General features: G+C 55.0%; 1 protein-coding gene across 3 annotated transcripts; it reads right to left on the bottom strand.

Moving 5' to 3' along the window:
• Positions 1 to 2,228: 2,228 nt before the first annotated feature.
• Positions 2,229 to 26,826, bottom strand: HNRNPR (heterogeneous nuclear ribonucleoprotein R). 3 transcript variants are annotated; one of them, XM_038757947.1, is made up of 11 exons: positions 26,754 to 26,772; positions 18,983 to 19,151; positions 16,911 to 17,029; positions 16,284 to 16,391; positions 14,616 to 14,729; positions 13,204 to 13,380; positions 12,535 to 12,670; positions 8,102 to 8,307; positions 7,488 to 7,637; positions 7,124 to 7,245; positions 2,229 to 3,654 (listed from the first exon to the last, which is right to left on the bottom strand). In XM_038757947.1, the coding sequence occupies exons 2-11, from the start codon at positions 19,137 to 19,139 to the stop codon at positions 3,039 to 3,041; spliced, it is 1,905 nt and encodes a 634-aa protein (XP_038613875.1). In that variant the 5' UTR covers positions 19,140 to 19,151; positions 26,754 to 26,772; the 3' UTR covers positions 2,229 to 3,038. The 3 variants fall into 3 exon arrangements, with proteins under 3 accessions (XP_038613875.1, XP_038613874.1, XP_038613876.1); XM_038757946.1 differs by having other exon boundaries at positions 8,102 to 8,316; positions 26,754 to 26,771; XM_038757948.1 differs by lacking the exon at positions 18,983 to 19,151 and having other exon boundaries at positions 8,102 to 8,316; positions 26,754 to 26,826.
• Positions 26,827 to 27,589: the final 763 nt, after the last annotated feature.

The following is a 27,589-nucleotide window of genomic DNA, read 5'->3' as shown; positions in this document are numbered from 1 at the left end:
AGGTGCTTTTTGCGGCATGCACCGACCAGTTGAGGTCTCTCCTAGCCATTTTCCACCCCAGTTAGCAGAAGCTCCCAGAGTCCGAGAAACAAGAACCCCCTAAAACGCTCCCCTGCGCCCCGCCCTCCCCCTTCTTCCATTTTGCATTCTTAAAAAAGGACACTTCACATTCTAGATCGCTGTGCACCAACTCTGAGCAGCAGGATCTGAGAGAGGCAATTTTTTCCAAAAGCCAGAACTCTCGGAGAGTGGCCTCAGGGTAAGCGTTTTCCCTCACGGCTCCGGGCACAAACAGAACGTGTGGGCGCAGAAGAGGCAGAAGCTGGAGCGGGCACTTTACAACCCCAGACCCGCCGGGCGGCTATCTGCTCAGGGGAGAATTTTAACGGCACCCCGCTCTTTCGGAACTGCAACGTGGCATTTTGAAACCGTGTTTCTTTAGCTACAGCTCAGCTGCTCGAAAGGACGGCCGTCCACTCCCTGCCAAGTGATCGGCTTCAGATTCCGAATCCTGCTCGACAAGAGGCACGGAGATTTCCAACGTGCCAACGAGGCCTCTCCCATTAAGAAAGCCGCAACGGTGTGCCAAACTGCTTCACTCGACTCCGGCAGTAGGAGATTCGCCTCGAACACAGGGTAACATTAACCCGCAAGATCGTTCGGTCAAGGCGAGTTTGGGATTGCTAGAAATCTGGCAACCCGAGAGAATCTGTTGGGTTGTTTTCTGGTGGTGTTTTTTTGGTTTTTGCTTTTTTTTCGTGTGTGTGGTTTTTTTTCGTTTTGTTTTTTGAATCCAACACCTCCATGAGAATACAGACATTGAGACAACTGCTCTAAGTGAGTGATCAAATAAAGATTGACGCCCCAGTCCTGGGGGAAGGGCCTGGAGGACCCTTCCTCAGCGAGACCTGGGTCAGGGGAAAAAAAAATCTGGCTAGCAACTGGGTGGAAATGGAGACTTGGGGGGGGGGGGTGGAGGAGGAAGAGGAGGAAATGGCTCTACTGCCAGAGATTTTCCACTGCTGGTAGAAGGTCCTTGCTCTTTGGTTCTCTCTCTCTCCCCCATCTCCCCTTGGAACCGCGGGTAGGCTACTCCCCGGTTTGGAGGCCCGCCTCCAAGGGAGAGCAAGCTCTCCCGAGTCGGGGGCCACTCTGCACCCCTGAAAACAACAGACGGGGTAGTGTAATTAGGGTGCCGGGCCTCTTAGGGAGAGGCTTAAGGGTCCCTGGACTTTCCCAGATGGAACCGGGAGTTCACCGGCAGGGAATTTCGGACGCAGTCGGGTCAAGGTCAGGCCCGGCCGCTGTGCTGATCCAACGCCCATCATCGGCGCTCTGCGGGGCCCGAGCCCAGCCAAAAAACACGGGCTCACCGGAGCCTACTCCGTGCCCACCTCTGAAAAGCGGGGATTAAATCAACCCCTACCGGCAAAGTGGCTTCCATCAATTCAGAAAAATCCTCCGTGACCAAAGGAGGCTCAAATACGTTGGGGAGTGAGACTCCAACGGGCCAATCGGTTCCGGATGGACCGTGCCAGGTGCCAACTGGGAGACAAGACAGGCAGGGGCCTGAGCCCCATTACAGGGAGGGAGAAAGGCGGGGGGCCAGAGCTGGGCTCTCTGAGAGGTCAGCAGGCGTGTCCGAGCAAGGGGTCTGCCCGGCCACGATGACCGGCTACTACACCAAGATACGACAGACCGGCTTCTACGAGGTCTGAGTAACGGGGTTTAGAGTGGTGAATATCTGCGGGGGCAAGGGACCGGGTCCCGCGGCCTCTCTTTCTCTCCCTTACGGCAGCGGCGGAGCAGTGAAAGCCGGCTGCGGGGAGGCGCCCGGGGGGCACGGGGGATGGCAAGGAGCGGCGGCGGCAGATCCGGCAGCTTCGGCAAGTCCCCCGACAGCTCCGAGAGCGTCGAGGCCACGTGCCGCCGCCGCGGGACCTTCCGCCGCCAGGCGCCGGGGCGGCCGCAGCCGGCCCCGCGCGGCCATCGGCCGAGAGAGGCGGGGCAGGGGGCCGGCTCTCTCCCAACCGAGGAGAAACGAAGGCTCCAGAGTTCGGGTCCGACCGGCAGCTCGAGCTAACGCCCGCTCGGGTGCCCGCAATTCCCAAGAAATTTGGCCTCAATTTGATCACTCGCCTAGGCGGTTGGATTTGGAAAACGGTATTCCTGGCAGATTACGACTGGAAAGAATGTTTTAGGACACCATTGAATTTGAAATAGGTAAATGTTTTGAATAGATTTTTGAGTTTTATTGAAATCTTACATGAACAAGAAATTGGAAATACAATCACATCAAGGAACAAATTGCCACGGCTTTGACGTTTAAGCCAAACAAATTCTGTCGGGCAGGTTTCAAAAAGGTGTGAAGTTATAACAATTTAAAAACACAGTTAACCTACTTCTAGGAATGCAAAACATACAATCATGTTATTTCCAATACAAGAAAACTTAAATTTGTTGGTTTTTAGTTTCTTAAAACTACTGAGACAAAGCACTAGCTTGTACTTTTATTTACAGCATATACTTCATTCTCCTATGCAGTCTAGTCCCAAGTCCAAAAAAAATTAATAAAAAAAGAAGAAAAAAAAAAAGAGAGACTGTCCCAAACCAGAGGTTCTGCCAGAATCATGATTGAACGATGTGCCCAGCCTGCTTTGAAACTGCTAAAATGAAGCGTAAAACGATAAAAGCAGCACTGTAACCCTCGGGGAAGAGGAGTCTGCAAAGCCCTAGTAATGTCCGAGAGCGTGGATGAGGGGAGAGGGTGACGGGGGCGGAGTGGGGAGAGAGGAAGAGGAACAAATAAACAAAACAGAACAAAAAGGGGGTGGGGGTGGGGGGGGAAAGACGAGTATATACACAGAAGTGATTCTTCAACCCAATACAAATGGCGACGCTAAGCCACCGAAGGGCGCGACAGGTGAAGGCCATTTTGATTTGTTTGTGAAGAAGGTAGCGCTTAAGAGCCCATCGCGTCACGCCAATAGCCACCGCCAGCCCTCTCTGGTCTGCCTGTGTGCGTCTGTCTGTCTCGTCTACTTCCACTGCTGCCCGTAAGTATCCTGATAAAACTCCTGGTTGTCATTATTGTAACCATAGTTACCGGAATAGTCACCGCCTTGCTGCAGAGGCTGCTGGGCGATGGGCTGGGAGCCCCAGTTGGGCTGGCTGTTGGTCTGGCGGCGCTTGGAGTCGGGCTGGCTGTACCCGTCGGCCTTCCTCTTGCCGCCCACGTTGCCCCCCCGGCTGCCCCGGGCCCCGCGGGCCCCGCGTCCTCCTCGCTGCTGCTGGGCGGGCCCCCCTCGCCCGCCCCTCGCTCCGCGGGGGGGTCCCAGGGGCGCCCCTCTCTGGGAATAGCCGGCTCTACCTCTCGGGGGGGGCGCGGGGCCCCGCCCTCGGGGTGGGGGCGGGGCCCCGCGCCCGCCCCTTCCTCCTCCTCTTCCCCTGACGGTGTAGGTGTCCTCGTAGCCGTAGTAGGGGTCCTCGTAGCCGCCTCGGTAGTTGTGGTAGTCGTAGCCGTAGTAGTCGTCGTAATAGTCTTCGTAGCCGTAGTAATCCGGGGGGTAGCCGTAGCTGCCCCTCCCTCCACGGCCTCGGCCCCTCAGGGGAGGGGGCATCCGGGGTGGAGGGTAGTAGTAATAATCGTCGTAGCTAGCGGGGAGAAACGGCAGTCAGGCCGCCCGGGTCCACCGGCCTGCCCCAGACAGTCCCTACCACCACCGTTGGGTAGGGACCGTCTCCATGTGTTGCCAACTTGTACTTCCCAAGCGCTTAGTACAGTGCTCTGCACACAGTAAGCGCTCAAGAAATACGATTGATGATGATGATGCCCCGCTGGCCTCCCACCCGCACAGATGGGGACGGCCCACCTGGCGCCCTTTCCCCTATCCGTCCCCGACTCCCCCCATTCATTCAATCGCATTTATTGAGCGCTTACTGTGTGCAGAGCACTGGACTAAGCGCTTGGGAAGTACAAGTTGGCAACATAGACGGTCCCTACCCAACAGCGGGCTAGTGACCCAGCACTACCGATACTCCAGGAATCGAAGTACTGCTTTTTTTCCCCCTCTTTAAATGGCATTTGTTAAGAGCTCCGCCCCCTCCGCATCCCCCCCCACTCACCTCCTTCCCCTCCCCACAGCACCTGTATATATGTTTGTATGTATTTATTACTCTATTTATTTATTTTATTTGTACATATTTATTCTATTTATTTTATTTTGTTAATATGTTTTGTTGTCTGTCTCCCCCTTCTAGACTGTGAGCCCGCAGTTGGGTAGGGACCGTCCCTATATGTGGCCAACTTGGACTTCCCAAGCACTTAGTACAGTGCTCTGCACACAGTAAGCGCTCAATAAATACGACTGAGTGAATGAATGAATGAGCTTACTATGTGTAAGACCGTGTGTAAGCTTACTATGTGTAAGACTCTTTTAGACTGTGAGCTCACTGTTGGGTAGGGACTGTCTCTATATGTTGCCAACTTGTACTTCCCAAGCGCTTAGTACAGTGCTCTGCACACAGTAAGCGCTCAATAAATACGATTGATGATGATGATGATGGTGTACAACCCCATTCTAAGCACTCGGGTGGATGTAAGTGACTTAGGTTGGACACAGTCCCCGCCCAATGTGGGACTCTCAGTCAAAATAGGAGGGAAAGCAGGAGAACTGAAGCATGGGGAAGTTAAGTGACTTGACCAAGGTCACACAGCAAGGACACGGCAGGGCTGGGATTAGAACCCAGGCCGGTGCTCTTTCCACTAGGCCACGCTGCTTCAGCTTTTTCGCTGACTTCCCTGCCTCCTGTCTCTCCACAGTCCACACTTCACTCTGTTCTAAGAAGACGTTCAGTCCATAGCACCCCAGTCCTCAACAACCTCCAGCGGCTGCCCAACCACCTCTGCATCAAACAGAAACTCCTTAACATTGGCTCTAAGGTGCTCGATCAGCTCTTGCTCCCTCCTATCTCACCCCGCTGATTTCCTGCTACCACCCAGATCGCACACTCCACTCTCCTAATGTCGCTGCTGTACCTCGACCTCATTTAATTCGTCGCCGACCCGTTGGCCGTGCCCTCCCTCTGGCTTGGAACTCCCTCCTCTACCACATACATATATGTATATATGTTTGTACATATTTATTACTCTATTTATTTATTTTATTTGTACATATCTATTCTATTTATTTTATTTTGTTAGTATGTTTGGTTTTGTTCTCTGTCTCCCCCTTTTAGACTGTGAGCCCACTGTTGGGTAGGGACTGTCTCTATATGTTACCAATTAGTACAGTGCTCTGCACATAGTAAGTGCTCAATAAATACGACTGATGATGATGATGATACAAGGAACCACCACTCACTCCTCCTTCAAAGCCATATTAAAGTCACAAACCCTCCAAGCGACCTTCCCCGACGTCCACTCCCTTCTACCGTGCTCTCGCAATAATAATAATAATAATGATGGCATTTATTAAGCGCTTACTATGTGCAAAGCACTGTTCTAAGCGCTGGGGAGGTTACAAGATGATCAGGTTGTCCCACGGGGGGCTCACAATCTTAATCCCCATTTTACAGATGAGAGAACTGAGGCATAGAGAAGCAGCGTGGCTCAGTGGAAAGAGCCCGGGCTTTGGAGTCAGAGATCATGGGCTCGAATCCCGGCTCCACCAATTGTCAGCTGTGTGACTTTGGGCAAGTCACTTCACTTCTCTGGGCCTCAGTTACCTCATCTGTAAACTGGGGATGAAGACTGTGAGCCCCACGTGGGACAACCTGATCACCTTGTAACCTCCCCAGCTCTTAGAATAGTGCTTTGCACATAATAAGCGCTTAATAAATGCCATTATTATTATTATTATTATTATTATTAAGTGACTTGCCCAAAGTCACACAGCTGACAATTGGTAGAGCCGGGATTCGAACCCATGAACTCTGACTCCAAAGCCCGTGCTCTTTCCGCAGAGCCACGCCGCTTCCCCCAATGCAATGGGATGTGTACCCTTCACTCACCCCACCCTCAGCCCACCTGTACTCATATACACAGCCATAATTTATTTTAATACCTGTCTCCCGCTCTAGGCTACAAGGCAGGCAGCGTGTCTACCGACTCCGTTGTTTTGTACTCTCCCAAGCGCTTAGTACACTGCACACAGTAACCACTCAAAAAATCCCACGGATTGACTGACTGACTCCCTCAAGCCTTCTAGGCCTCCAGACTTCTCCCTCCAACCCTCCACTTGTCTGCTGTATGACCCTTTCGCCTCATCTTTAAAAAGGATTTGTGGGCAGGATTTGTCTCTCCCTGTTGCTGAACTGTGCTTTCCAAGCGCCTAGTACAGTGCTCTGCACACAGTAAGGCTCAATAAATATGAACGAACGAATGAATGAAAGACCGTGAGCCGATCTGGGGCCACGGACTGTGTCCAACCTGAGGATTCTCTATCTACCTCAGTGCTAAGTACAGTCCCTGGAACAAATACCCTTAAGAAAAGAATCCGAAAAAACCCTCTCAAGTCATCTCAACTCTCAAGTTATGTTGCCAACTTGTACTTCCCAAGCGCTTAGTCCAGTGCTCTGCACACAGCAAGCGCTCAATAAATACGACTGATTGATTGATTGATCAATGATTACTTTCCCTTCACCATATGCTCAGCACCATTGGAGTGCAGAAGCATTTGAGATTCATCTTGAACCTCAATCAATGGTATTCACTCAGTGCTTACTGTATGCAAACCGCTGTACTATAATAATAATAATAATAATAATGGCATTTCTTAAGCGCTTACTATGTGCAAAGCACTGTTCTAAGCGCTGAGCACTAAGCGCTTGGGAGAACACAACTCCCGCCCCAACACTCAGCTCCAGTTGTGGGCCCCATGTGCATACAGAGGGAGGTTTGAGGGAACAGCAACCCCATGTTTGCCCCCTCCAACCCCTCCATGCCCGCACCCCTCCGAATCAAGGACGATTTCACCCTCACGTCTGAAGTAGTGCCCACTGCCCGTTGTCTGCTCTCCCCGATGGCGGAGGAAGGAGAACACTCGCTCAGCCCTCGCCGGGTGTGTGGGCGAGCGTGGGGGAGCCTGAGAGTCCCGAGTGCGACAGGGCAGGACCGACTCACGCGGTGCTTCTGGAGGCTTGTCTGGCCGCCTGGCGCTCTTTCCTTTTCTTGTCCGGTGGCTTTGCTAGGACAATTTCGATCTCCTCCCCTTCTAACTCCTTCCCGTTCATCTCGTCCATGGCCTGCGCCGAAACAGAACCCCGCTCAGGACCGGCCTGGCCCGGCGGCACCGCTGCCGCTCTCCCATCCGGCCCCGAGCCCGCCCGAAGCCACTTGGGTTCGGCCACGGAGCCGCCCGAGGCCGGAACCCACTGGTGTGGGTTAGTACAGCGCTTAGTACAGTGCTCTGCACACAGTAAGCGCTCAATAAATACGATTGATGATGGCGCCCGCCCGCGCAGCTCCCCGTCCCCCAAGCTCCTACCTTCACTGCTGCCCCTCTGTCCTCGAAGTGAACGAAAGCGTAGTCCTTCAGCTTCTTCACCCTCTCCAGCTTCCCGAACTCGGAGAATGACTTCTCCAGGATTTCCTCGGTCACCGTGGTCGCCAGGTTCCTCACAAACAAGACCTTCACCTGATTGAAGGAACTGGTCCGAGTCAGGGGAAAGGAACGGGCGGCGTCAGGAGGCCACGCTCTTCTCCGGGCTTCCAGCCCTGGGACACCCGGACTGGGCTCGGAGGGCAGCCCCACCCGCTGACCTTTCCTCCTGGCGACCTCGGAGAGATCCTATCTTGTCAGGAGTAATAATAATACTAATAATGATGGCATTTATTAAGTGCTTACTATGTGCCAAGTAGCAACGGCCCTCATGGTCGGCACCCCCCCGGCCCCCTGAGACACCCTCACCAGGCCACCTTTGCTCCAAACCTCGCTCGGGGACGGAGAAGGGAAGGGACCGGGCCGTTTCCAGTCGACAGCAGCCAGGCCTCCACGCGGGGGGCGGCCGCCCCTGGTCCCGCGAAGCGTCCTGAGGGCGGGTGGGCGGCCCACCCCGGTCCCGAAGCGGGCCCCGCCCCCCGCCCCGAGCGGGCCGTTACCTTCGCCATGACTTCAGGGTCCGGCTCTTCCACGGGATCTGCCCACTCAACCGTAACCACATTGCCCCAGACTTTGACTTTGCCACTCATCAGGCGGCGGCGGGCCTGCGCTGCTGACTTGTGGTCTTCGTATTCCAGGAAGCAGAAGCCCCGGTTCTTCTTTTTATCGTCAGGTTGATGGTAGAGAATAACGTCCACCAAACCCTCTGTTAAACCAACAGCCAGAGAGATGAGCCAAAAGCATCCCCCGCCCACACCGCCCCACCGGGGGGGCCTGTCCCGGGCATCGCCCTGTCCCCCCTCCGGGGGGGCCGTGGTTGGGGGAGGGGTCCCGCTCCCTGCCAGCCGGTTGGCCATGCCGGGGCTGTCCCTCCTGGATAACGGCCAGGACCACCACGGGCACAGGGCTGGTAGGGCAGAAGCGACCAGACCTCATCTCCGGCATCCTTAAGCACTTGCTGAGCGGCCCCGGCTCTGATGTCAGGTGGCCCCACCCTTCCTGGATCACAAAGGTGTTTTTTCCTAGGGCAACCCGGCTCCCCAAGCAAGCACCCTCTGGGGACCATTACGCCTCCCCACCGCATTTTCGGTCCGACTTTCTCTGAGCAGGCGGCAGTCTGCCCAGCATGACAGTTCGCTCCCCAAACTCCTCCGCGCTGCCCCGACTTGGCCTTCCAAAAGGCCACAGGGAGCGGGTGAGGGCAGGATCGCCCCTCGCTCCCAAGCTCAGTGCCCAATTCCCCGGGCAGCGGGGGCCCGGCCGGTCCAGATCCATACTCCACGGGGGCAAAACCACCAGCAAGAGCAAATGAGTCAAAGTCGGAAGCTTACAATGTGCGCGCGCGCGCGCACACACATACACACCCACGCACATGCACAAATTAAGCAGTGTCGGGTTTCCGGGGACAAGCCGAGTTTAGCCAAGGAAGTCCTGAGTGCAGAGAATGCCGGGTGTGGGCACTACCCGCTGCCAACTGGAGGCCAGTCCGGGCCACGGAACCACACAACGGAAACCACCCCCACTGAACTAAGCATCTGAGCCCCTTGTGTGCCCAGAACCCTCCACAGCCACCCACCCACCCTCCCTACGCTGGGGTGGAGGGCAACAAAGTGATCTTCCTTTATTCCGAGTCAAATCAAAAGCCACCACTCACTAGGTCCCCTGGCTGTGGTCAGTGGGTGGCTTTTCCCTGCCGAGCCTTCACCCGTCTGACCCTGGGGAGAAAAGGGGTGCGAGAAGAGCAGGGAAGGAGGCTGGAGCAGCCACTGACCAGACACCCGTGAGCATGGCAGAAGAGCGAGGCAGGGCTGCCCAAAGAAACCAAGGAAAGGATAAAGAAAACGTCTCAGCTCCCAGCTTCTTCCACCTTGAACAGATAAGCAGGGTCCCAAGAAAGAAAAGGCAGCAGAAGAAGAAGAAGACAGCACCTCTCCTTCCAACCTTCGCCCTGACAAAAAGGGTACCAGGACCCGGGCCAAGTGAGACCTGGGCAGAGCAGGATGGCGGGCTAGACCTCCGCTCAAGGGACTGGAAACTCAGAGGATTTGAGCCGGGCTGGAACGAAGGAGCCGGGGCTCCGCGGTGCGAGGGATCGAGGGCGAGAAAGGCGGAGAGAGTAAGCGTGAGCAGCTGCGCTAGAGAGTCTCGGCAACCTGGAAAAACAGTAGTACTACTACTACTAATAATAATAATAGTGCTTGTTAAGTGCTTACTATGTGCCAAGCACTGTTCTAAGCCCTGGGGGTACATACAAGCTAATCAGGTTGGACACAGTGCCTGTCCCAAAGGGGGCTCATACTTTCACACAGATGAGGGAAAGCATTATGATAATTAAATGTTCTCCGAAAGTCACTCTGTTCCTTTTTGCCTTACGTATTTTTGTATTGGACTGAAACTGCTCTACAAAACTTTTGCGGCTTAAGCATATTCATCCTAATGATTCTATCCAGTCTTTTTCCACCTGCTACCATGTTAATACAATCACTCATCCTACGTATTTGTTTTATTTTGTTAATATGTTTTGTTTTGTTGTCTGTCTCCCCCTTCTAGACTGTGAGCCCGCTGTTGGGTAAGGACCGTCTCTAGATGTTGCCGACTTGTACTTCCCAAGAGCTCAGTGCAGTGCTCTGCACACAGTAAGCGCTACTACTACTGTACTACTACTACTACTAATAATAGCGCTTGTTAAGTGCTTACTATGTGCCAAGCACTGTTCTAAGTCCTGGGGGTACATACAAGTTAATCAGGTTGGACACAGTGCCTGTCCCAAAGGGGGCTCATACTTTCACACAGATGAGGGAACTGAGGCCCAGAGAAGTGATGTGACTTGCCCAAGGTCACACAGCAGACACGTGGTGGAGCCGGGATTAGAACCTTTGAAGGCTCATCCGCCAAGCTAGCTCTCTTCCTCCCTTCAAGGCCCTACTGAGAGCTCACCTCCTCCAGGAGGCCTTCCCAGACCGAGCCCCTTCCCTCCTCTCCCCCTCGTCCCCCTCTCCATCCCCCCATCTTACCTCCTTCCCTTCCCCACAGCACCTGTATATATGTATATATGTTTGCACATATTTATTACTCTATTTATTTATTTTACTTGTACCTATCTATTCTATTTATTTTATTTTGTTAGTCTGTTTGGTTTTGTTCTCTGTCTCCCCCTTTTAGACCGTGAGCCCACTGTCGGGCAGGGACTGTCTCTATATGTTGCCAATCTGTACTTCCCAAGGGCTTAGTACAGTGCTCTGCACACAGTAAGCGCTCAATAAATACGACTGATGATGATGCAGGCGGCAATGCTCTGGGAGCAGCCCCTGACTCCACAGGACAGAGACCGGGATTAAGCTCGGCAGAGACACCGGGCCGGAAAGAGGCAGAGCGGCAGCGGCGTTTCAGTGATTAGCACAAAGTAATCTTGCTACCGAGATGACCCAGAGCTGAGCTTCTTACTCACCCAACTGCTCAGGCCTAAAATAGAAACGCTGCCCTTCCCCCTGCCCCTCCGGGCGCCTGCCTGGGCCTTGGGAAACATCAGGTCAGAAGGACCCCGGGTCCAGCTGAGGGTCCCCGAAGGGAATCACTACTGCCCCAAAGTTCCCAGAAAAGCCAGTCAGCAAACACTCCCTTGGAAGAAGGACCACCCGAAGGGAGACCTCTTTGTGGGCAGTGAATGCGTTCCTTTATTGTTGTAGTACACTCTCCCAAGTTCTCAGTACAGTGCTCTGCACTCAGTAAGCACTCAATAAACATACAGTTACCAGCGTGGCTTAGTGAAAAGAGCATGGGCGTCAGAGGTCGTGGGTTCTAATCCCACCTCCGCCACTGGTCAGCTGTGTGACTTCGGGCAAGTCACTTCACTTCTCTGTGCCTCAGTTACCTCATCTGGAAAATGGGGATTAAGACTGTGAGCCCCATTGTGGGACAGCCTGATTCCCTAGTATCAACCCCAGCGCTTAGAACAGTGCTTGGCATGTAGTAAGCGCTTAACCAATACCATCATGGTATTATGATATGATAATATGATAATACCATCATCATTATTGAAGCAGCGTGGCTCAGTGGAAAGAGCCCGGGCTTTGGAGTCAGAGGTCGTGGGTTCAAATCCCGGCTCCGCCAATTGTCAGCTGTGTGACCTTGGGCAAGTCACTTCACTTCTCTGGGCCTCAGTGACCTCATCTGTAAAATGGGGATTGACTGTGAGCCCCCCGGGGGACAACCTGATCACCTTGTAACCTCCCCAGCGCTTAGAACAGTGCTTTGCACGTAGTAAGCGCTTAATAAATGCTATCATTATTATAACTGAATGAATGAACCAACCCAATTCTTGGTCAGGGCAGGGCACGGCAGGCCTCGGACCCTTGCTCAAAGGCAATAGTGCCTGCCCCGGTTGCCCACAGTGCCCTGCCCCAGGACTGGTGACAGCAGCCCCATCCCCGCTCCTCGGAAGCCGGGGCCCTCGCCATCCGGGCTGCGCTCGGAGGGTAGAACGACCCGCCAGCCCGGAGCAGAGGGGGGACCTCACTGCAGCACCACAATGCCACATCCGTCTGTCACTAACACAGCAGGGTGGCCCCGTGGGCAAAGAAGTGGCCCACCCTGGCCCAACGGGCTCTCCTGGAACCCAGCAAAAGGCAGGGACATGGGTTTATTTGGGAGGGGCAAGCGACATTCCCTGACCAGAGCCGGGGCCACCGAGGGCTCCCCGCGGCCTCCACGACGACCGACCCTGGGACTCCGGGCCTTCCACAACCTCCACGACGAGACCCCGGCCCGACAAATCCCCGTCCGACAGGCACACGGCTACCCTGATGGGCCGGGTGGGACCGTGCTCCAAGGCCGGGACGTGGGCGAGCTGGAGCCGGACGGATCCCGGAGCCCGGAGACACGCGTGCTTTCTGCCTCTGCCCCCCAGCCCATATATCATCTTTTTTCTTGTTACCTGTGACTTTGCTGAACTCCTCCAGGATGTTCTCCTTAGTCTTGTTCTTTGGGATGGAGCCGACAAACAGCCTATTGTTGGCCACGGAGATGCACACGCCCAGGTGCTTCCCGGGACGGATTTCATAGTTGTCGCACTGAGGAAAGGGAGGCCTGGCGTCATGCCGTGTCACACTACGCCCTGCACAGAAGTGCTACAGGACCAACCTTGGGGGTGGGGAGGGGCCCCTCAACTGCTCGGGGTGGGATCTCCGTCTCCTTTTTTGCTCTCCCCGCCCCTGAGAAGCAGCATGGATTAGTGAATAGAGTACGGGTCTTGGAGTCAGAAGGACCTGGGTTCTAATCCTGGCTCCGCCACGTGTCTGCTGTGTGACCCTGGGCAAGTCACTTCACTTCTCTGTGCCTCAGTTCCCTCATTTGTAAAATGGGGATAAGAGAGTGAGGCCCCTGTGGATTACCTTGTATCTACCCCAGCGCCTAGAACAGTGCTCGGCACTTAGCGCTTAGCGAGTACCATAATTATTCATCGTTATTACTACCCGGGCCGCTCCCGAAGCCAGGCTGACCCCTGACTGGCCCGATCCTGACAGCGGGCCCGGAGCCGCCCCGCCCCGAGGCCCGGGGGGTTCAGGCAGCCACCCCTTCCCGGCTCCCCGCCCGGGCAGCTCACCAGTTTGACGGCCTCCTGAGCGGCGTCCTTCCCGCAGAAGGTGATGAAAGCGTAGCCCCGGTTCTGGCCCGACAGAGGATCCATCATGAGGCGGAGGTCCCAGATGGGGCCGGCCTTGTCGAAGAGGGGCACCAGCTCATCCTCGTACAGGTCCCGCGGGATCTTCCCCACAAATACCTGCGGGAGAAGTCAGGGCAGTGCCCTCCTCAACACCCCTCGCCATGGGCACACCCATTTATCGGGGGGCTGCTGGGTCTCTTGGCAACTTGGGAGAAAATTTCACCCCAATGGGCCACCTGGGAGCTTCATTCGGCAACGAGGCCCTGCCAGAGAGCAGGATGGATGGTCATGGAGGAGAGGGGCCCGGCCCAGGCCACCTGCCACCACCAACCCACCCACGGCCGGAGAATCCCTGCCAGCTCCGGGGAGGGGCCATCTCTTCTAGCAGCAGTGTGGGAGGTAGGAGACACCAGATGCCAGGTCACCCTGCCGCTGCTGGCACCCCCGTGACCCGGAGGCGGTTTTGTGACCATGACCCGCCGGGAATCTCCACGGAGCCCTGTGGCGATGGCTGGGTCTTGCCCGGGGCCACTGCTGCCGGTCAGAGCCTCTCATGGGGGCAGGGAGGCCATCGTCACCGGGCTTCGTGTCCCTAGCGCTCGGTAAATTGCTTGCCGCAGAGTAGGTTGTTATAATAATAATGGCATTTATTAAGCGCTTACTATGTGCAAGGCACTGTTCTAAGCGCTGGGGGTATACAAGGTGATCAGGTTGTCCCACAGGGGGCTCACAGTCTTCATCCCCATTTTACAGATGAGGTAACTGAGGCCCAGAGAAGTTAAGTGACTTGCCCAAAGTCACACAGCTGACAAGTGACAGAGCCAGGATTCAAACCCATGACCTCTGACTCCAAAGTCCGTGCTCTTTCCACTGAGCCACGCTGCTTCTCATAAATTTGTTCATAAATACCGTGACGGTGACACTGATCCCCACCCCTACGACGACTAGCGAGAGGGGAGGAGGAAAAAAAGCGTGGCTGGACAAGAATTCAAAAATCATCCCAAACCCCAGTTGGCCCAACATTCAATCAGTGGTGTTTACTGAGCCCTTACTGTGTGCAGAGCACCTTACCAAGTGCTTGGGGGAGCCAACAAGTAAATAAAAGGTCCCCATTATCAGGTCAGCCCCACACAACGGCCCAAACCCCGATTCTCCCCTGCAGAGACCACCCAAGGCCTCGGGTTCTCCTTCCGTCCCCAGCACCACCCTCCCCGTCCCGCCTCAGAGGAGAGCCAGGAGGTTGGGGTGGCGATCCCGGTAATCCCAGCCGCCGGCCCGGGAACGAAGACCCCGATCCTCCGCCCCCAGCCCCTGCCCGATGCCCGCCTCGGCAGCCGGGGTCATTCGCTCACCTCGGTGCCGATGCCGGGCTGCAGGCCAGAGTAGACCGTGTCCGGCGGAGGGCCCCCATATTTCCTCTGCCCGGTGGTCACGTCCAAAGTGTAGCCGGTCCGCTCCAGCAGCGCCTGGGGTGGGGCGAGTCAGGTCCAGTTTAAGTTGCGCTCACAGAGAGGGCCCCACTCACCGAGGCTCTCCCGACCCTCAATCAATCAACGACATTTATTTACTTATTTTACGGTATTTGTTATGCGCTTACTATGTGCCAGGCACTGCTCTAGGTGCTGGGGTAGATACGAGGTAATCGCGTTGGACACAGTCCCTGTCCCGCATGGGGCTCACGGTCTTTATCTCCATTTTACGGATGAGGTAACAGGCACGGAGAAGTTAAGTGACATGGCCAAGGTGTTGCACGGCAGAAAAGTGGTGGAGCTGGGACCAGAACCCAGGTCCATCTGACTCCCAGCCCCGTGCTCTAGCCCCTAGGCCTTATTGGGTGCAGAGCACCCAGCGCTTAGAACAGTGCTTTGCACATAGTAAGTGCTTAATAAATGCCATCGTTATTATTATTACTAAGCGCTTGGGCTAGTACCATGTAATGGAGTTGGTAGAAGCGATCCCTGCTCAGAAGAAGCCTCAGAGGACGGCAGATGTTAAATTACATAACAGAGGAAGTAGGGGAGTATAAGGATAATTACCTAAGTGCTATGGAGCTGGGGTTTCAAAGCGCTCAAGGAGTATGCAGCCAAAGGCACAGTCAATGGCGAGAGGAGGGCGGAGAAGGGAAACCAGGGCTTAACTTAGTCAAGGCAGGATTTTTGGAGGAGATGAGACTTCAGGAGGGTTTTGAGGGTGGGGAGAGTGACGAACTGTCAAATATGAAGAGAGAAGGAGGTCCAGGCCCAAGGGAGCATGTGGGCAAGGGGTCAGCAGTGACAGAGACAAGATCGAGGTACGTGGCGTGCTCTTGCCTAGGTCATCCCAGCCCCTGCAGCCAAGCAACTGGGGTGTGGGGGGGCCACCAAATGCACAAGGGGTCCAAAGACCTCCGCACCAAACCCGGGAAGAGGGAAGCAGATGGGCAAGGGAAGGCCATGCAAGAGCTCCTGGGCAGCCGGTCCAGTGGGCCGCCACTTGCCACCGGTCCTGGGGTGGCAGAGGGGATCCGGGAACCCCGGCTCTTTGCAGACATAAGAAAGAGAGGGCCGATCCCTCAGGGCCAGATGTAGGATTCTCTGATGGACAGTTCTGCCCCACATTCCCACTTCTCAGCCTTCCCCCGGAACTGGGGGAAAGGGACGGTAGAGGGCCCGAAAGGCTGGCTGGTGCCAAGAGAAGCCCGCTGAATGGCCACCTGCACCTGAATGATAATAATAATGGTATTTGTTAAGCGCTTACTATGTGCAAAGCACTGTTCTAAGCGCTGGGGGGATACAAGGTGTTCAGGTTGTCCCACGTGGGGCTCACAGTCTTAATCCCCATTTTCCAGATGAGGGAACTGAGGCCCAGAGAAGTTAAGTGACTAACATTGGCATTTGTTACGCGCTCACTATATGCCAGGCACTCTACTAAGCGCTGGGGTGGATACGAGTGAATCGGGTTGGCCACGGCCCCCGCCCCACCTGAGGCTCCGTCTCAATCCCCATTTTACAGATGCGATTCCCCGCTCACTCTGGCCATACCTTGATCTTGGCCTCATCTGGCCCCTTGGTTGAGTCTTGCACCTTGCTCCCCTGTTTCTCCCTCTGCCTGTAGGTCTTCATGACTCCGCATAAAAACGCACTCTTGTTCTGCAAGGCAAGCCGGGGTCAGGTTCAAAACGAGGTGTACCGAGCCCGGCCCCGCCACGTTGCGAGCCAGGCCGGGGGTCCGGCGGGCACCGCGGGGGCAGGCCCGAAGTCAGGGCTAACTCGGAGAGTGCCCGGCCCACCGGGGTAGAGCCTGGGGGTCTGGACCTTCCGGCCGCCCCGGACCCAACCAGCCCCCATCCACGTTCACTCAATCATTCATTCAATCGTATTTACTGAACGCTTACTGTGTGCGGAGCACCGTACTAAGCGCTTGGAAAGTACGATACAGCAATAAAGAGAGGCAATCCCTGCCCATGACAGGCTTACGGTCTAGGAGGGGAAGACGAACATCAAAACAAGTAACAGGCATCAATATAAACAACCGCAAGGCCGGCGGCGGCTCTCTCCCAGAAGGGCCGGTTGTGGAGAAACGGACGACGGCCAAACAGTAGACGGACAGAAAACGGTGAGCCGGCGCTTCCGACCACGGTTGGGCTAGCGCTGGGCGCCGGGACTCACCTGCACATGCGACAAGTCGCTCTCCTTGAACTGCTGCAGCACAGAGAGGGCCCCTTCTTCATTAAATTCTCGAAGAGCATCGATTGCTCTCTCGTCAAGGTCGACATAAGCCACCAAGCCTAAAACGAGAAGCGGGCGAGACGGGCCCGTTAGCTCCCAGCCGTGCCCAGCGGCACCGCCCTCACGCTCACCAACGAGGCCGAGGTCCGACTAACAGGCAGCTACATAAAGGTATGTAGACGTACACAGACACGACAGGGCACGAGGACATGGATGGGGAAAAAGAAAAATTAAGATGGAAACGCTTCGGCACTAAGTCGAACCCCTCAAGGGGGGCCCGCAACCCTAGCCAGCTCTCATTCTGGGGGAGCCTGAATCCTGCTCTCGCTATGTCAGGCCGGGGAGGTTGCCTCTGCCCTCCCCTACAACCCACCTCAACTGGCGTGGGCCAAGGGAAGGGCATGGAGGCAAGACAGGGAGGGAGGGAGGGAGAGAGAGAAAGAGAGAGAGACACCCCACTTTTCCTGGACACTTATAACCTCGGGCCTCAGAGAGCAGCTATGGCTCTCCCCGGAACCCACCAGGAACCACTGATCGGGAAGCCAGAAGGGGGAAGGTCAGGACTTTTCATCCATCCCATCTCCTGCTGGTTCGAGACCCCGACCGACAGTCCGGGCAGACGGGGAGGGAGGGATGGCCCCGAGAAAGACGCTTCCTGGAGCGGGGCGGGGGAGTGAGAAGGGGCCGGCGAGAAGGGCCGAGTTCTCCCTGGATGCTGAACGTTGGCAGAGAACTCAATTTCCCAAGAGGCGCCAAGAAGCTAGCACAAGATCGCACACGCAACGGCGACCCGACTGTCCAAGCCGTGGAAAGGAAGAATCTGCGGCCTCAGGGGGCCACGTGAACTTGCACGGACAACAACCGGCCGGCTTAACTCTGACCGGGTTGGACTTATCGCGCGGGGAACCGGGAGGAGAGAGAGAGCGATTCGGCAGGCCAGAGGGGAAAGACCCAGCGCTCGCCCCCAAACTGGGCTGAAGTAGCAAGCAAGCGAGAGGGTTGGCGGACCCAACACGAGGGACCGGCTGACTTTAAAGGGGCGCCGCACCCCTTTGTAGCCTTGCCTCCAAACTTCCCCGAGGGCCACGGGGGACCTGGATACATTCAGGGAGTCCACGTCGGGCAGGAATTCTGACTTCCCTGCTTCTAACACAAGAACTCCACACCGTGTGAAGGCCACCCAGCCCCGGGTGCAAGCCCACCAATCCCTCCACGAGAGTCCATCTGTACCCAGGCGACTCCATCCACCTGCGGAAACCGGAGGGCTCCCAGGATGGGGCTCCTAGCTCCCAAGGTCCCCTCCCGGAACCACCACGGGCTCCCTGTCCCCACCTCCCAGACGGCTGGAGACACCCCCGCAACACCCCCACAAACACCCTGTCACTAAACTGCTTCAGGTCGGGACCCCAGTCCCTGCCCCTTCTGCCCCAGCCCTGACATCCATCCCGGACAAGGGCACCCTTCTAGTAACCCCAAGCCGGATTCCGCCGGCTCGATGCTCCCACTGGGAATCCCGATGCAGCGGCCAGGGGGCAAGGCCAGTTCCGGACGCCCACCCACCTGCCCACCCCCGGGGAACACCCCCCGCCCCGAGACTCTCCGGCCTGCTCGTTAAGCCACCGCGTCACCTCCGAGCCAGCTTCCAGACCTCGCTCCCAGAAGTCGGAAGTCGAAAAGTAAAGCAAAATGATGGTTGGACTTGGACTGAGAAAAGAAAATGTAAAACGGAGTGGGCTGAACAGACATTCTCTCGCGGGGGGCAGGGGAGGGGGTGGTGTGACAGGTCTCGGAAAAACTGAGGCGGTATCTCCTGGGGGCAGCGGGGTGGGGGGGCCTCACTAGCAACCAACCCTGCAGACCCCGGGAACAGTGGGCTGGGGTCAGCGGCGGAGTCGGAAAGGGGAGCAGTAATCACAGACCAGAAACAGGGCCGTCGCCCGAAAAGCTAGGAAAGGCACGGTGCTCTGCCCTCGCTTTCATAACCAGTCAGAAACAAGAAATGCATATTATACCTGTCTGAAATATTTCATCAAGTCTCTCTGCCACCTTCTGGGGGAGGCCTGCCTCTATCAGTGTCTCGGAGTGCTCTGGGTGAAATACAGTGGAAGTATCCATGGGCTCTTCCTCTTCTTTTAACTGTCGGGCATTACCATTCACCTCATTAGCCATTTTATTAGGCCGCTGGAAGAAATTCAGGAGCTACATTACATTGAGCCACAAAGAACTAGTTGGGAGGGCAACGCGGGACTTATCTAAACTAATCGGGACGCATGCGGCTGGAAACCCGCACCGGAATAATATTGACCGTCTGGGCTGAAACGGGCAGGACCTGGGAGGGGGAGAGAGGAGGGCGGCGGGGCTTCTGCCTTACTCTGAAAAGGCAAACGACCCTGCGGGTGATGGTGGGGGGAGTCTGTAAAGCGTCCCCGGAGCCTCAGCTCAAAGCTCTACAGCTGCTGGGGTCCCGGGGCCAGCGTCACGGGGCTCCCGGAGATTAAGGATCTGGTCATCGGGAAACCCAGCGGGCCCCCTCCATCCCCGGACTCACACGGCGTCGCCAGCCACGGCTGCCTCTCCGACTCACAATCGCTCCTCAAACCCAACGCTGATCGCTGCTCGGCCTCTGTCCGTCCCCCCGCGAGGGACCCGTGGGTGGGTTTGGGGTTTGACCTCGTCCCCCCCCCCCGCCACCTGGCTCCAGCCCACGTGTCCCTCTGCCCCTGTGCCCACTCGCCTCGGCACTCGTGTCAAGTGGGGCGGCCCTTCGCTAGGAAAATGGGGCTGCCATCGGGGCAACGAGCCCACCTGGGGAAACGGCGGGCCGGGACCAAGTCGGGGGCCCCTCAGCAGTCCCAAAGTGGCCACCAGACCCCCACAAGGCCGCCCCTCGGGGTCTCCTAATCGGCATAAACCGGGGTCACGTCGGTCGACCCACCACCGCTGGAACATTCATTCATTCGATCGTATTTATTGAGCGCTTACTGTGTGCAGAGCACCGTACTAAGCGCTTGGGAAGTACAAGTCGGCAACATATAGGTCCCTACCCAACAGCGGGCTCGCAGTCTAGAAGGACTGGAGCACAGAGCCGGGGAATCGGGGGGCTCGGGGCGCTGGGTCCGGGGCCACACTGACGCAGACAGCACGAGGGACACGGCGAAACAAAGCACGCGTGCCACGAAGTGGAGCTCCGCAACAAGCCTACCTCGTGACCACCCTTCACCGAACAAGAAGACGCGAGTCTCCGAAAGGCACAAAGGAGCCGAGAGGAAGAGAAAGAGGGAGAAAGCGGAGCGCACGGGAGAGTGAGGGGAGACCACCAGTTCACACCTGGGAGCCATCGCCAATCCAACCGAGCTCCGGGAATTACTTTGGGGCCTGACACAACACATTCCCATTCCAAGAGGAGACTCACTTTCGGATCGGGGGGAAGGAGCGGTGATACAGCTCTTGATAAAACAAACTTTAGCGGAGATCTCGCCGGACTTTACCTCACTGAACACTGACGGCCTCTACAAGGGCTTTCCCGGCCACGTGTGGTGGGTGTGTGTACACACACATACAAACACACACGTGCACACGTTATGGCTAAGCAGTTAACATCGGCAACCGCAGCTCAATTCAAGCTACACGCTATTTCCCGGCTCATTTGACTAGGACCCGGGACGGCCAAAACTGCACACTGTGACAAAGAGACCACCTCATCACGTTCCAATTAATCAATCAATCGTATTTATTGAGCGCTTACTGTGTGCAGAGCGCTGTACTGAGCGCTTGGGAAGTACAAGTTGGCAACATATAGAGACAGTCCCGACCCAACAGTGGGCTCACAGTCTAAAATTAATGCAACCTTCCTTCTTCGCCCCGCTTTCACGCTGACCTGGAAGGAAAAAGGCCTTTTCACCAAGACCCATTCCTGGGTTTTCCTGCCCCCAAATGTTACGATGAAATCTTTTGAGCTCCAAAAGGCCCGAGCCCCCAACCCGCCGTCTCCAACGGCAGACCCCCCAATATGGAGAACCCCAGGTTTTCATAATCAAAGTGAACATCTGGGGCCCTTGGAAAAGGAGGGGAACCTCGGTTCCCACAGGGGAAGGGATCCACCGACATTCCTAATTCCGCCAGTATTTCTGTCGGCTCCGGGACCTTGGTAATAAGGTCGGCTCCGGGAGCGGGGGGCTTCACCGGGCCGGTCTCGGAGACTTCCACCTTCCCGACTGGTGGGAAAAACGTCCTCTCTTGGAGCAGATGCCCGAGGGAGGAAAGGGGTGTCGTTTCCATAGGTCCGTTGGTCGGCCTCCGACCCGCTGTCTGCGGAGAACGGAGATCCAGCCCCGTGGCGACCGGGACCATTGCGAGATGGGATTCATCATCATCATCATCCATCGTATTTATTGAGCGCTTACTGTGTGCAGAGCACTGTACTAAGCGCTTGGGAAGTCCAAGTTGGCAACATATAGAGACAGTCCCTACCCAACAGTGGGCTCACGGTCTAAAAGGATTCCTTGCCAAGTCCTGATAATAATAATAATGGTATTCGTTAAGCGCTTACTATGTGCTAGGCAATGTACTAAGCGCTGGGGTGGATCCCAGCAAATTGGGTTGGACACAGCCTCTGTCCCCCACGGGGCTCGCACTCTTAATCCCCACTTTACAGATGAGGGAACTGAGGCACGGAGAAGTGATGCTGCCGGGGTGTTTCTTGGGCCGTCTGCCGGCCAAGCAGTGCAGGGGGTTGACCAAAGCGGTCCTCCTGGCTGGGGTGGGGGGGTTCTGGGGTGTCCAGGGCATCGTGGCTCAGTGGAAAGAGCATGGGCTTTGGAGTCAGAGGTCGTGGGTTCAAATCCCGGCTCGGCCACTTGTCAGCTGTGTGACTTTGGGCAAGTCACTCCACTTCTCTGTGCCTCAGTTACCTCATCTGTAAAATGGGGATGAAGACTGTGAGCCCCCTGTCGGACAACGTGATCGCCTTGTAACCTCCCCCGCGCTTAGAACAGTGCTTTGCACATAGTAAGCGCTTAATAAATACCATCATTATTATTATCCCCCGCCCCCCCGCCCCCGAAGGCGGCCTCGGGACGGGACTGCGCCTGCGATGGCTCTCTAGGGAGAAGCAGCGTGGCTCAGGGGCAAGACCCCGGGCTTGGGAGTCACAGGTCGTGGGTTCGAATCCCGGCTCCATGTGACTTCAGGCGAGTCCCTTCACCGGGCCTCAGTTCCCTCATCCGGAAAATGGGGGTGAAGACTGTGAGCCCCACGGGGGGGCAACCTGATCACCTTGTATCCGCCCCCGGCGCTCAGGACAGCGCTCGGCACATAGTAAGCGCTTAACCAATGTCATCGTTGTTTACTGCAGCAGCGCGGCTCAGTGGAAAGAGCCCGGGCTTTGGAGTCAGAGGTCGTGGGTTCGAATCCTGGCTCCGCCACGTGCCTGCTTTGTGACCCTGGGCAAGTCACTTCACTTCTCTGAGCCCCTCATCTGTAAAATGGGGAAGACTGTGAGCCCCGCGTGGGACAACCTGATCACCTTGTATACCCCCAGCGCTTAGAACAGTGCTTTGCACATATTCATTCATTCATTCAATCGTATTTATTGAGTGCTTACTGTGTGCAGAGCACTGTACGAAGCGCTTGGGAAGTACAAGTCGGCAACATTCATTCATTCAACCTGTATTTATTGAGCGCTTACTGTGTGCAGAGCACTGTACTAAGCACTTGGGAAGTACAAGTTGGCAACGTATAGAGACGGTCCCTACCCAACAGCGGGCTCGCGGTCTACAAGGGGGAGGCAAACAACATTGATTCATTCATTCAATCGTATTTATTGAGCGCCTACTGTGTGCAGAGCACTGTATGAAGCGCTTGGGAAGTACAAGTCGGTAACATATAGAGACAGTCCCTACCCAACAGCGGGCTCACAGTCTAGAAGGGGGAGACGGACAACATTCATTCACTCAATCGTATTTATTGAGCGCTTAATTACTGTGTACTAAGCGCTTGGGAAGTCCAAGTCGGCAACATATAGAGACGGCCCCTACCCAACAGCGGGCTCATGTAGGAAGCGCTTAACAAATGCATGGCTCAGTGAAAAGATCCTGGGCTTTAGAGTCAGAGGTCATGGGTTCAAACCCCGGCTCTGCCAACTGTCAGCTGTGTGACTTTGGGCAAGTCACTTCACTTCCCTGGGCCTCAGTTACCTCATCTGTAAAATGGGGATGAAGACTGTGAGCGCCCCGTGGGACAACCTGATCACCTTGTAACCTCCCCAGTGCTTAGAACAGTGCTTTGCATGTAGTAAGTGCTTAATAAATGCCATCATTATTATTATTATTAAGTCGGCAACATATAGAGACGGTCCCTACCCAACAGTGGGCTCACATAGTAAGCGCTTAACGAAGCAGCGTGGCTCAGTGGAAAGAGCCCGGGCTTTGGAGTCAGAGGTCATGGGTTCAAACCCCGGCTCCGCCAATTGTCAGCTGTGTGACTCTGGGCAAGTCACTTCACTCTCTGGGCCTCAGTTACCTCATCTGTAAAATGGGGATTGACTGTGAGCCCCCTGTGGGACAACCTGATCACCTTGTAACCTCCCCGGCGTTTAAAAAAGTGCTTTGCACGTAGTAAGCGCTTAATAAATGCCATCATTATTATTAAGTCGGAAACATATAGAGGCGGTCCCTACCCAACAGCGGGATCACATAGTAAGCGCTTAACAAATGCCATCATCATTATTATTATGGTGTTTCTTGGAGTAACCGTAGCAGAAAAGTTGCTTCCCTTGGCCTACTCCTAAATCAATCAATCGTATTTATTGAGCGCTTACTGTGTGCAGAGCACTGTACTAAGCGCTTGGGAAGGCCAAGTTGGCAACATATAGAGACAGTCCCTACCCAACAACAGTGGGCTCACAATCTAGAAACACAACTGAGTCTTAGTGCCCCCTTCCCCCTCTGTCTTTTCTCCTGCCCCCTTTTAGACTGTGAACCCACTGTTGGGTAGAGACTGTCTCTATATGTTGCCAATTTGTACTTCCCAAGCGCTTAGTCCAGTGCTCTGCACATAGTAAGCGCTCAATAAATACGATTGATGATGATGATGATTTAAAGACGGCCTTTTTTTCCCCCCCAATGCTGACACCATTTGGTTTTCCAACTGCCATTCGTAAATTTCAAAGGGAGACTGGGCGTTCAGGACTTTCTAACTGGATCCCGCTATCAGCACAATCAATCAATCAATCAATCGTAATTATTGAGCACTTACTGTGTGCAGAGCACTGTACTAAGCGCTTGGGAAGTACAAGTTGGCAACATATAGAGACAGTCCCGACTGTCCACATGCTGGGCAAGCGGCCCTTTGGTCGGGGCCTTGTCTTCATCTACGTGAACGGACGGTCATTCAATCGTATTTATTGAGCGCTTACTGTGTGCAGAGCACTGTACTAAGCGCTTGGGAAGTCCAAGTTGGCCACATAGAGAGACGGTCCCTACCCAACAGAGGGCTCACAGTCTAGAAGTTGCCATCTTGTACTTCCCAAGAGCTTAGTATAGTGCTCTGCACACAGTAAGCGCTCAATAAATACAATTGATCGATAGAAGGGGCAGACAGACAACAAAACATGGCGTGGCTCAATGGAAAGAGCCCGGGCTTTGGAGTCGGAGGTCATGGGTTCAAATCCCAGCTCTGCCAATTGTCTGCTGTGTGACCTTGGGCAAGTCACTTGGCGCTTGGGCAACCAATCATCAATCGATCAATCGTATTTATTGAGCGCTTACTGTGTGCAGAGCACTGTACTAAGCGCTTGGGAAGTCCAAGTTGGCAACATATAAAGACAGTCCCTACCCAACAGTGGGCTCACAGGGCAAGTCACTTGTACTTCCCAAGCGCTTAGTACAGTGCTCTGCACACAGTAAGCGCTCAATACGATTGACTGACTTGGCTTCTCTGTGCCTCAGTGACCTCACCTGTAAAATGGGGATGAAGACCGTGAGCCCCACACGGGACAACCTGATCACCTTGCATCCTCCCCAGCGCTTAGAACGGTGCTCTGCACATAGTAAGCGCCTAACAAATGCCATCATTACGATCAGTCAATCGTATTTATTGAGCGCTTACACTGTGCAGAGCACTGTACTAAGTGCTTGGGAAGTATTATATACTCTGCACAATCAATCGTATTTATTGAGCGCTTACTGTGTGCAGAGCACTGTACTAAGCGCTTGGGAAGTATTATATACTCTGCACAATCAATCAATCGTATTTATTGAGCGCTTACTGTGTGCAGAGCACTGTACTAAGCGCTTGGGAAGTCCAAGTTGGCAACATATAGAGACAGTCCCCACCCAACAGTGGGCTCACAGTCTAAAAGTGGGCTCACAGTCTAAAAGTAAGCGCTCAATCAATCATCATCATCATCATCAATCGTATTTATGGAGCGCTTACTATGTGCAGAGCACTGTACTAAGCACTTGGGAAGTACAAATTGGCAACGTATAGAGACAGTCCCTACCCAACAGTGGGCTCACAGTCTAAAAGCGGCTCACAGTCTAAAAGTAAGTGCTCAGTCAATCATCATCATCATCAATCGCATTCATTGAGCGCTATGTGCAGAGCACTGTACTAAGCGCTTGGGAAATCCAAATTGGCAACATATAGAGACAGTCCCTACCCAACAGTGGGCTCACAGTCTAAAAGTGGCCTCACAGTCTAAAAGTAAGCGCTCAATCAATCATCATCATCAATCGTATTTATTGAGCGCTTACTGTGTGCAGAGCACTGTACTAAGCGCTTGGGAAGTATTATATACTCTGCACAATCAATCAATCGTATTTACTGAGCGCTTACTGTGTGCAGAGCACTGTACTAAGCGCTTGGGAAGTCCAAGTTGGCAACATATAGAGACAGTCCCTACCCAACAGTGGGCTCACAGTCTAACAGTGGGCTCACAGTCTAAAAGTAAGCGCTCAATCAATCGTATTTACTGAGCGCTTACGGTGTGCAGAGCACTGTACTAAGCGCTTGGGAAGTATTATACGCTCTGCACACACAGCAAGCGCTCAATAAATACGCTCTATTCTATTTATTTTATTTTGTTAGTATGTTTGGTTTTGTTCTCTGTCTCCCCCTTTTAGACTATGAGCCCACTGTTGGGTAGGGGCTGTCTCTATAGGTTGCCAACTTGGACTTCCCAAGCGCTTAGTACAGCGCTCTGCACACCGTAAGCGCTCAATAAATACGATTGATGATGATTGATTGATTATTAATGACGATTATTATGAAGTGAGCATCCCGCCTAACAGATCATCATCATCAATCGTATTTATTGAGCGATTACTATGTGCAGAGCACTGTACTAAGCGCTTGGGAAGTCCAAATTGGCAACATATATAGAGACGGTCCCTACCCAACAGTGGGCTCACCGTCTAAAAACAGATGCCATCATTATGATGAAGTGAGCATCCCACATCCTCCCCCACGGTCCTTTGGATTTTCTTGGGCCATCTTCCCGGGCCCTGGATGGATCTTCTCCCATCGGAAGGTACTTCCCAGGCGCTCAGTACAGTGCCGGGCACACCGTAAGCGCCCGATAAATCCGATCGAAGGAAGGAATGGGGATTATTATGGATTTATTGGGGCTCCTCACGACGCCCCAACTCCCGGCCGGGCTTGGGGCAGGCCTAGGCCCGGGCCTGCCACGGGGGGGCGGCTCCGGCAGAGGGCGCCACGGAGCGGGGGGGGGGGAGCGCGGCGTTTCCCGCCCTTTTTCCCCCGCGCGGGCGGCGCGAGACTCACCAGGGCAGAACGCGGCGGCGTCCGCGAGGCGCAGCGCGAGGCGCTTTGAAAACCACCAGAAATGGCGCGCGCGCCGCCCCCTCCCCCTCCCCTCTCATGGACGGCCAGCGAGATCCCGGCAGCGCGCGCGGGGTTTCCCGGAACTGCTTCCAGGGACTCGGCCCCGGCCGGGGCTCGGCCAATCGGCGCGCTCGGGGGCCCTGAGCGGCGGCCGCGCGGGCCAATGGCGAAGGGGAGCAGGAGAGGGGGGGCCGGCCAATGGCGGGCGCCCGCTGCGGGGGCCAATGAGGGGGCGCGGAGGCGCGGGGGGGCGGGGCCTCGGCGGAGGCACACAAAGGAGCCTGAGGGGAGGCCGAAGGCGCAGCCCGGCGACCGACTTTTAGACTGTGAGCCCACTGTGGGGTGGGGACTGTCTCTAGATGTTGCCAATTGGTACTTCCCAAGCGCTTAGTACAGTGCTCTGCACATGGTAAGCGCTCAGTAAATACGATTGATGATGATGATGACGGCTGAGGAGGAAATCATAGCCAATCAATCAATCAATCGTATTGAGCGCTTACTGTGTGCTTAGTACAGTGCTCTGCACATAGTAAGCGCTCAATAAATACGATTGATGATGATGACGACTGAGGAGGAAATCATAATCAATCGTATTTATTGAGCGCTTACTGTGTGCTTAGTACAGTGCTCTGCACATAGTAAGCGCTCAATAAATACGATTGATGATGATGATGACGACTGAGGAGGAAATCATAGTCAATCAATCAATCAACCGTATTTATTGAGCGCTTACTGTGTGCAGAGCACTGTACTAAGCACTTGGGAAGTCCAAGTTG

The sequence above is a fragment of the Tachyglossus aculeatus genome, chromosome 16, assembly GCF_015852505.1.
Source record: "Tachyglossus aculeatus isolate mTacAcu1 chromosome 16, mTacAcu1.pri, whole genome shotgun sequence".
NCBI classification, from domain to species: Eukaryota; Metazoa; Chordata; class Mammalia; order Monotremata; family Tachyglossidae; genus Tachyglossus; species Tachyglossus aculeatus.
This window is presented reverse-complemented; position numbering and strand designations above follow the sequence as displayed.

Bases quoted from the DNA above. Each gene is read 5' to 3' on its own strand.
- HNRNPR (XM_038757946.1), bottom strand. From the start codon at position 19,139: ATGGCTAATGAGGTGAATGGTAATGCCCGACAGTTAAAAGAAGAGGAA. The intron at 13,381-14,615 runs GTGAGCGAATGA...CTTCTCCCGCAG, and splicing joins AGCCCGGCATCGGCACCGAG to GTATTTGTGGGGAAGATCCC. The intron at 7,246-7,487 runs GTAGGAGCTTGG...GTTTCGGCGCAG, and splicing joins ACAGAGGGGCAGCAGTGAAG to GCCATGGACGAGATGAACGG.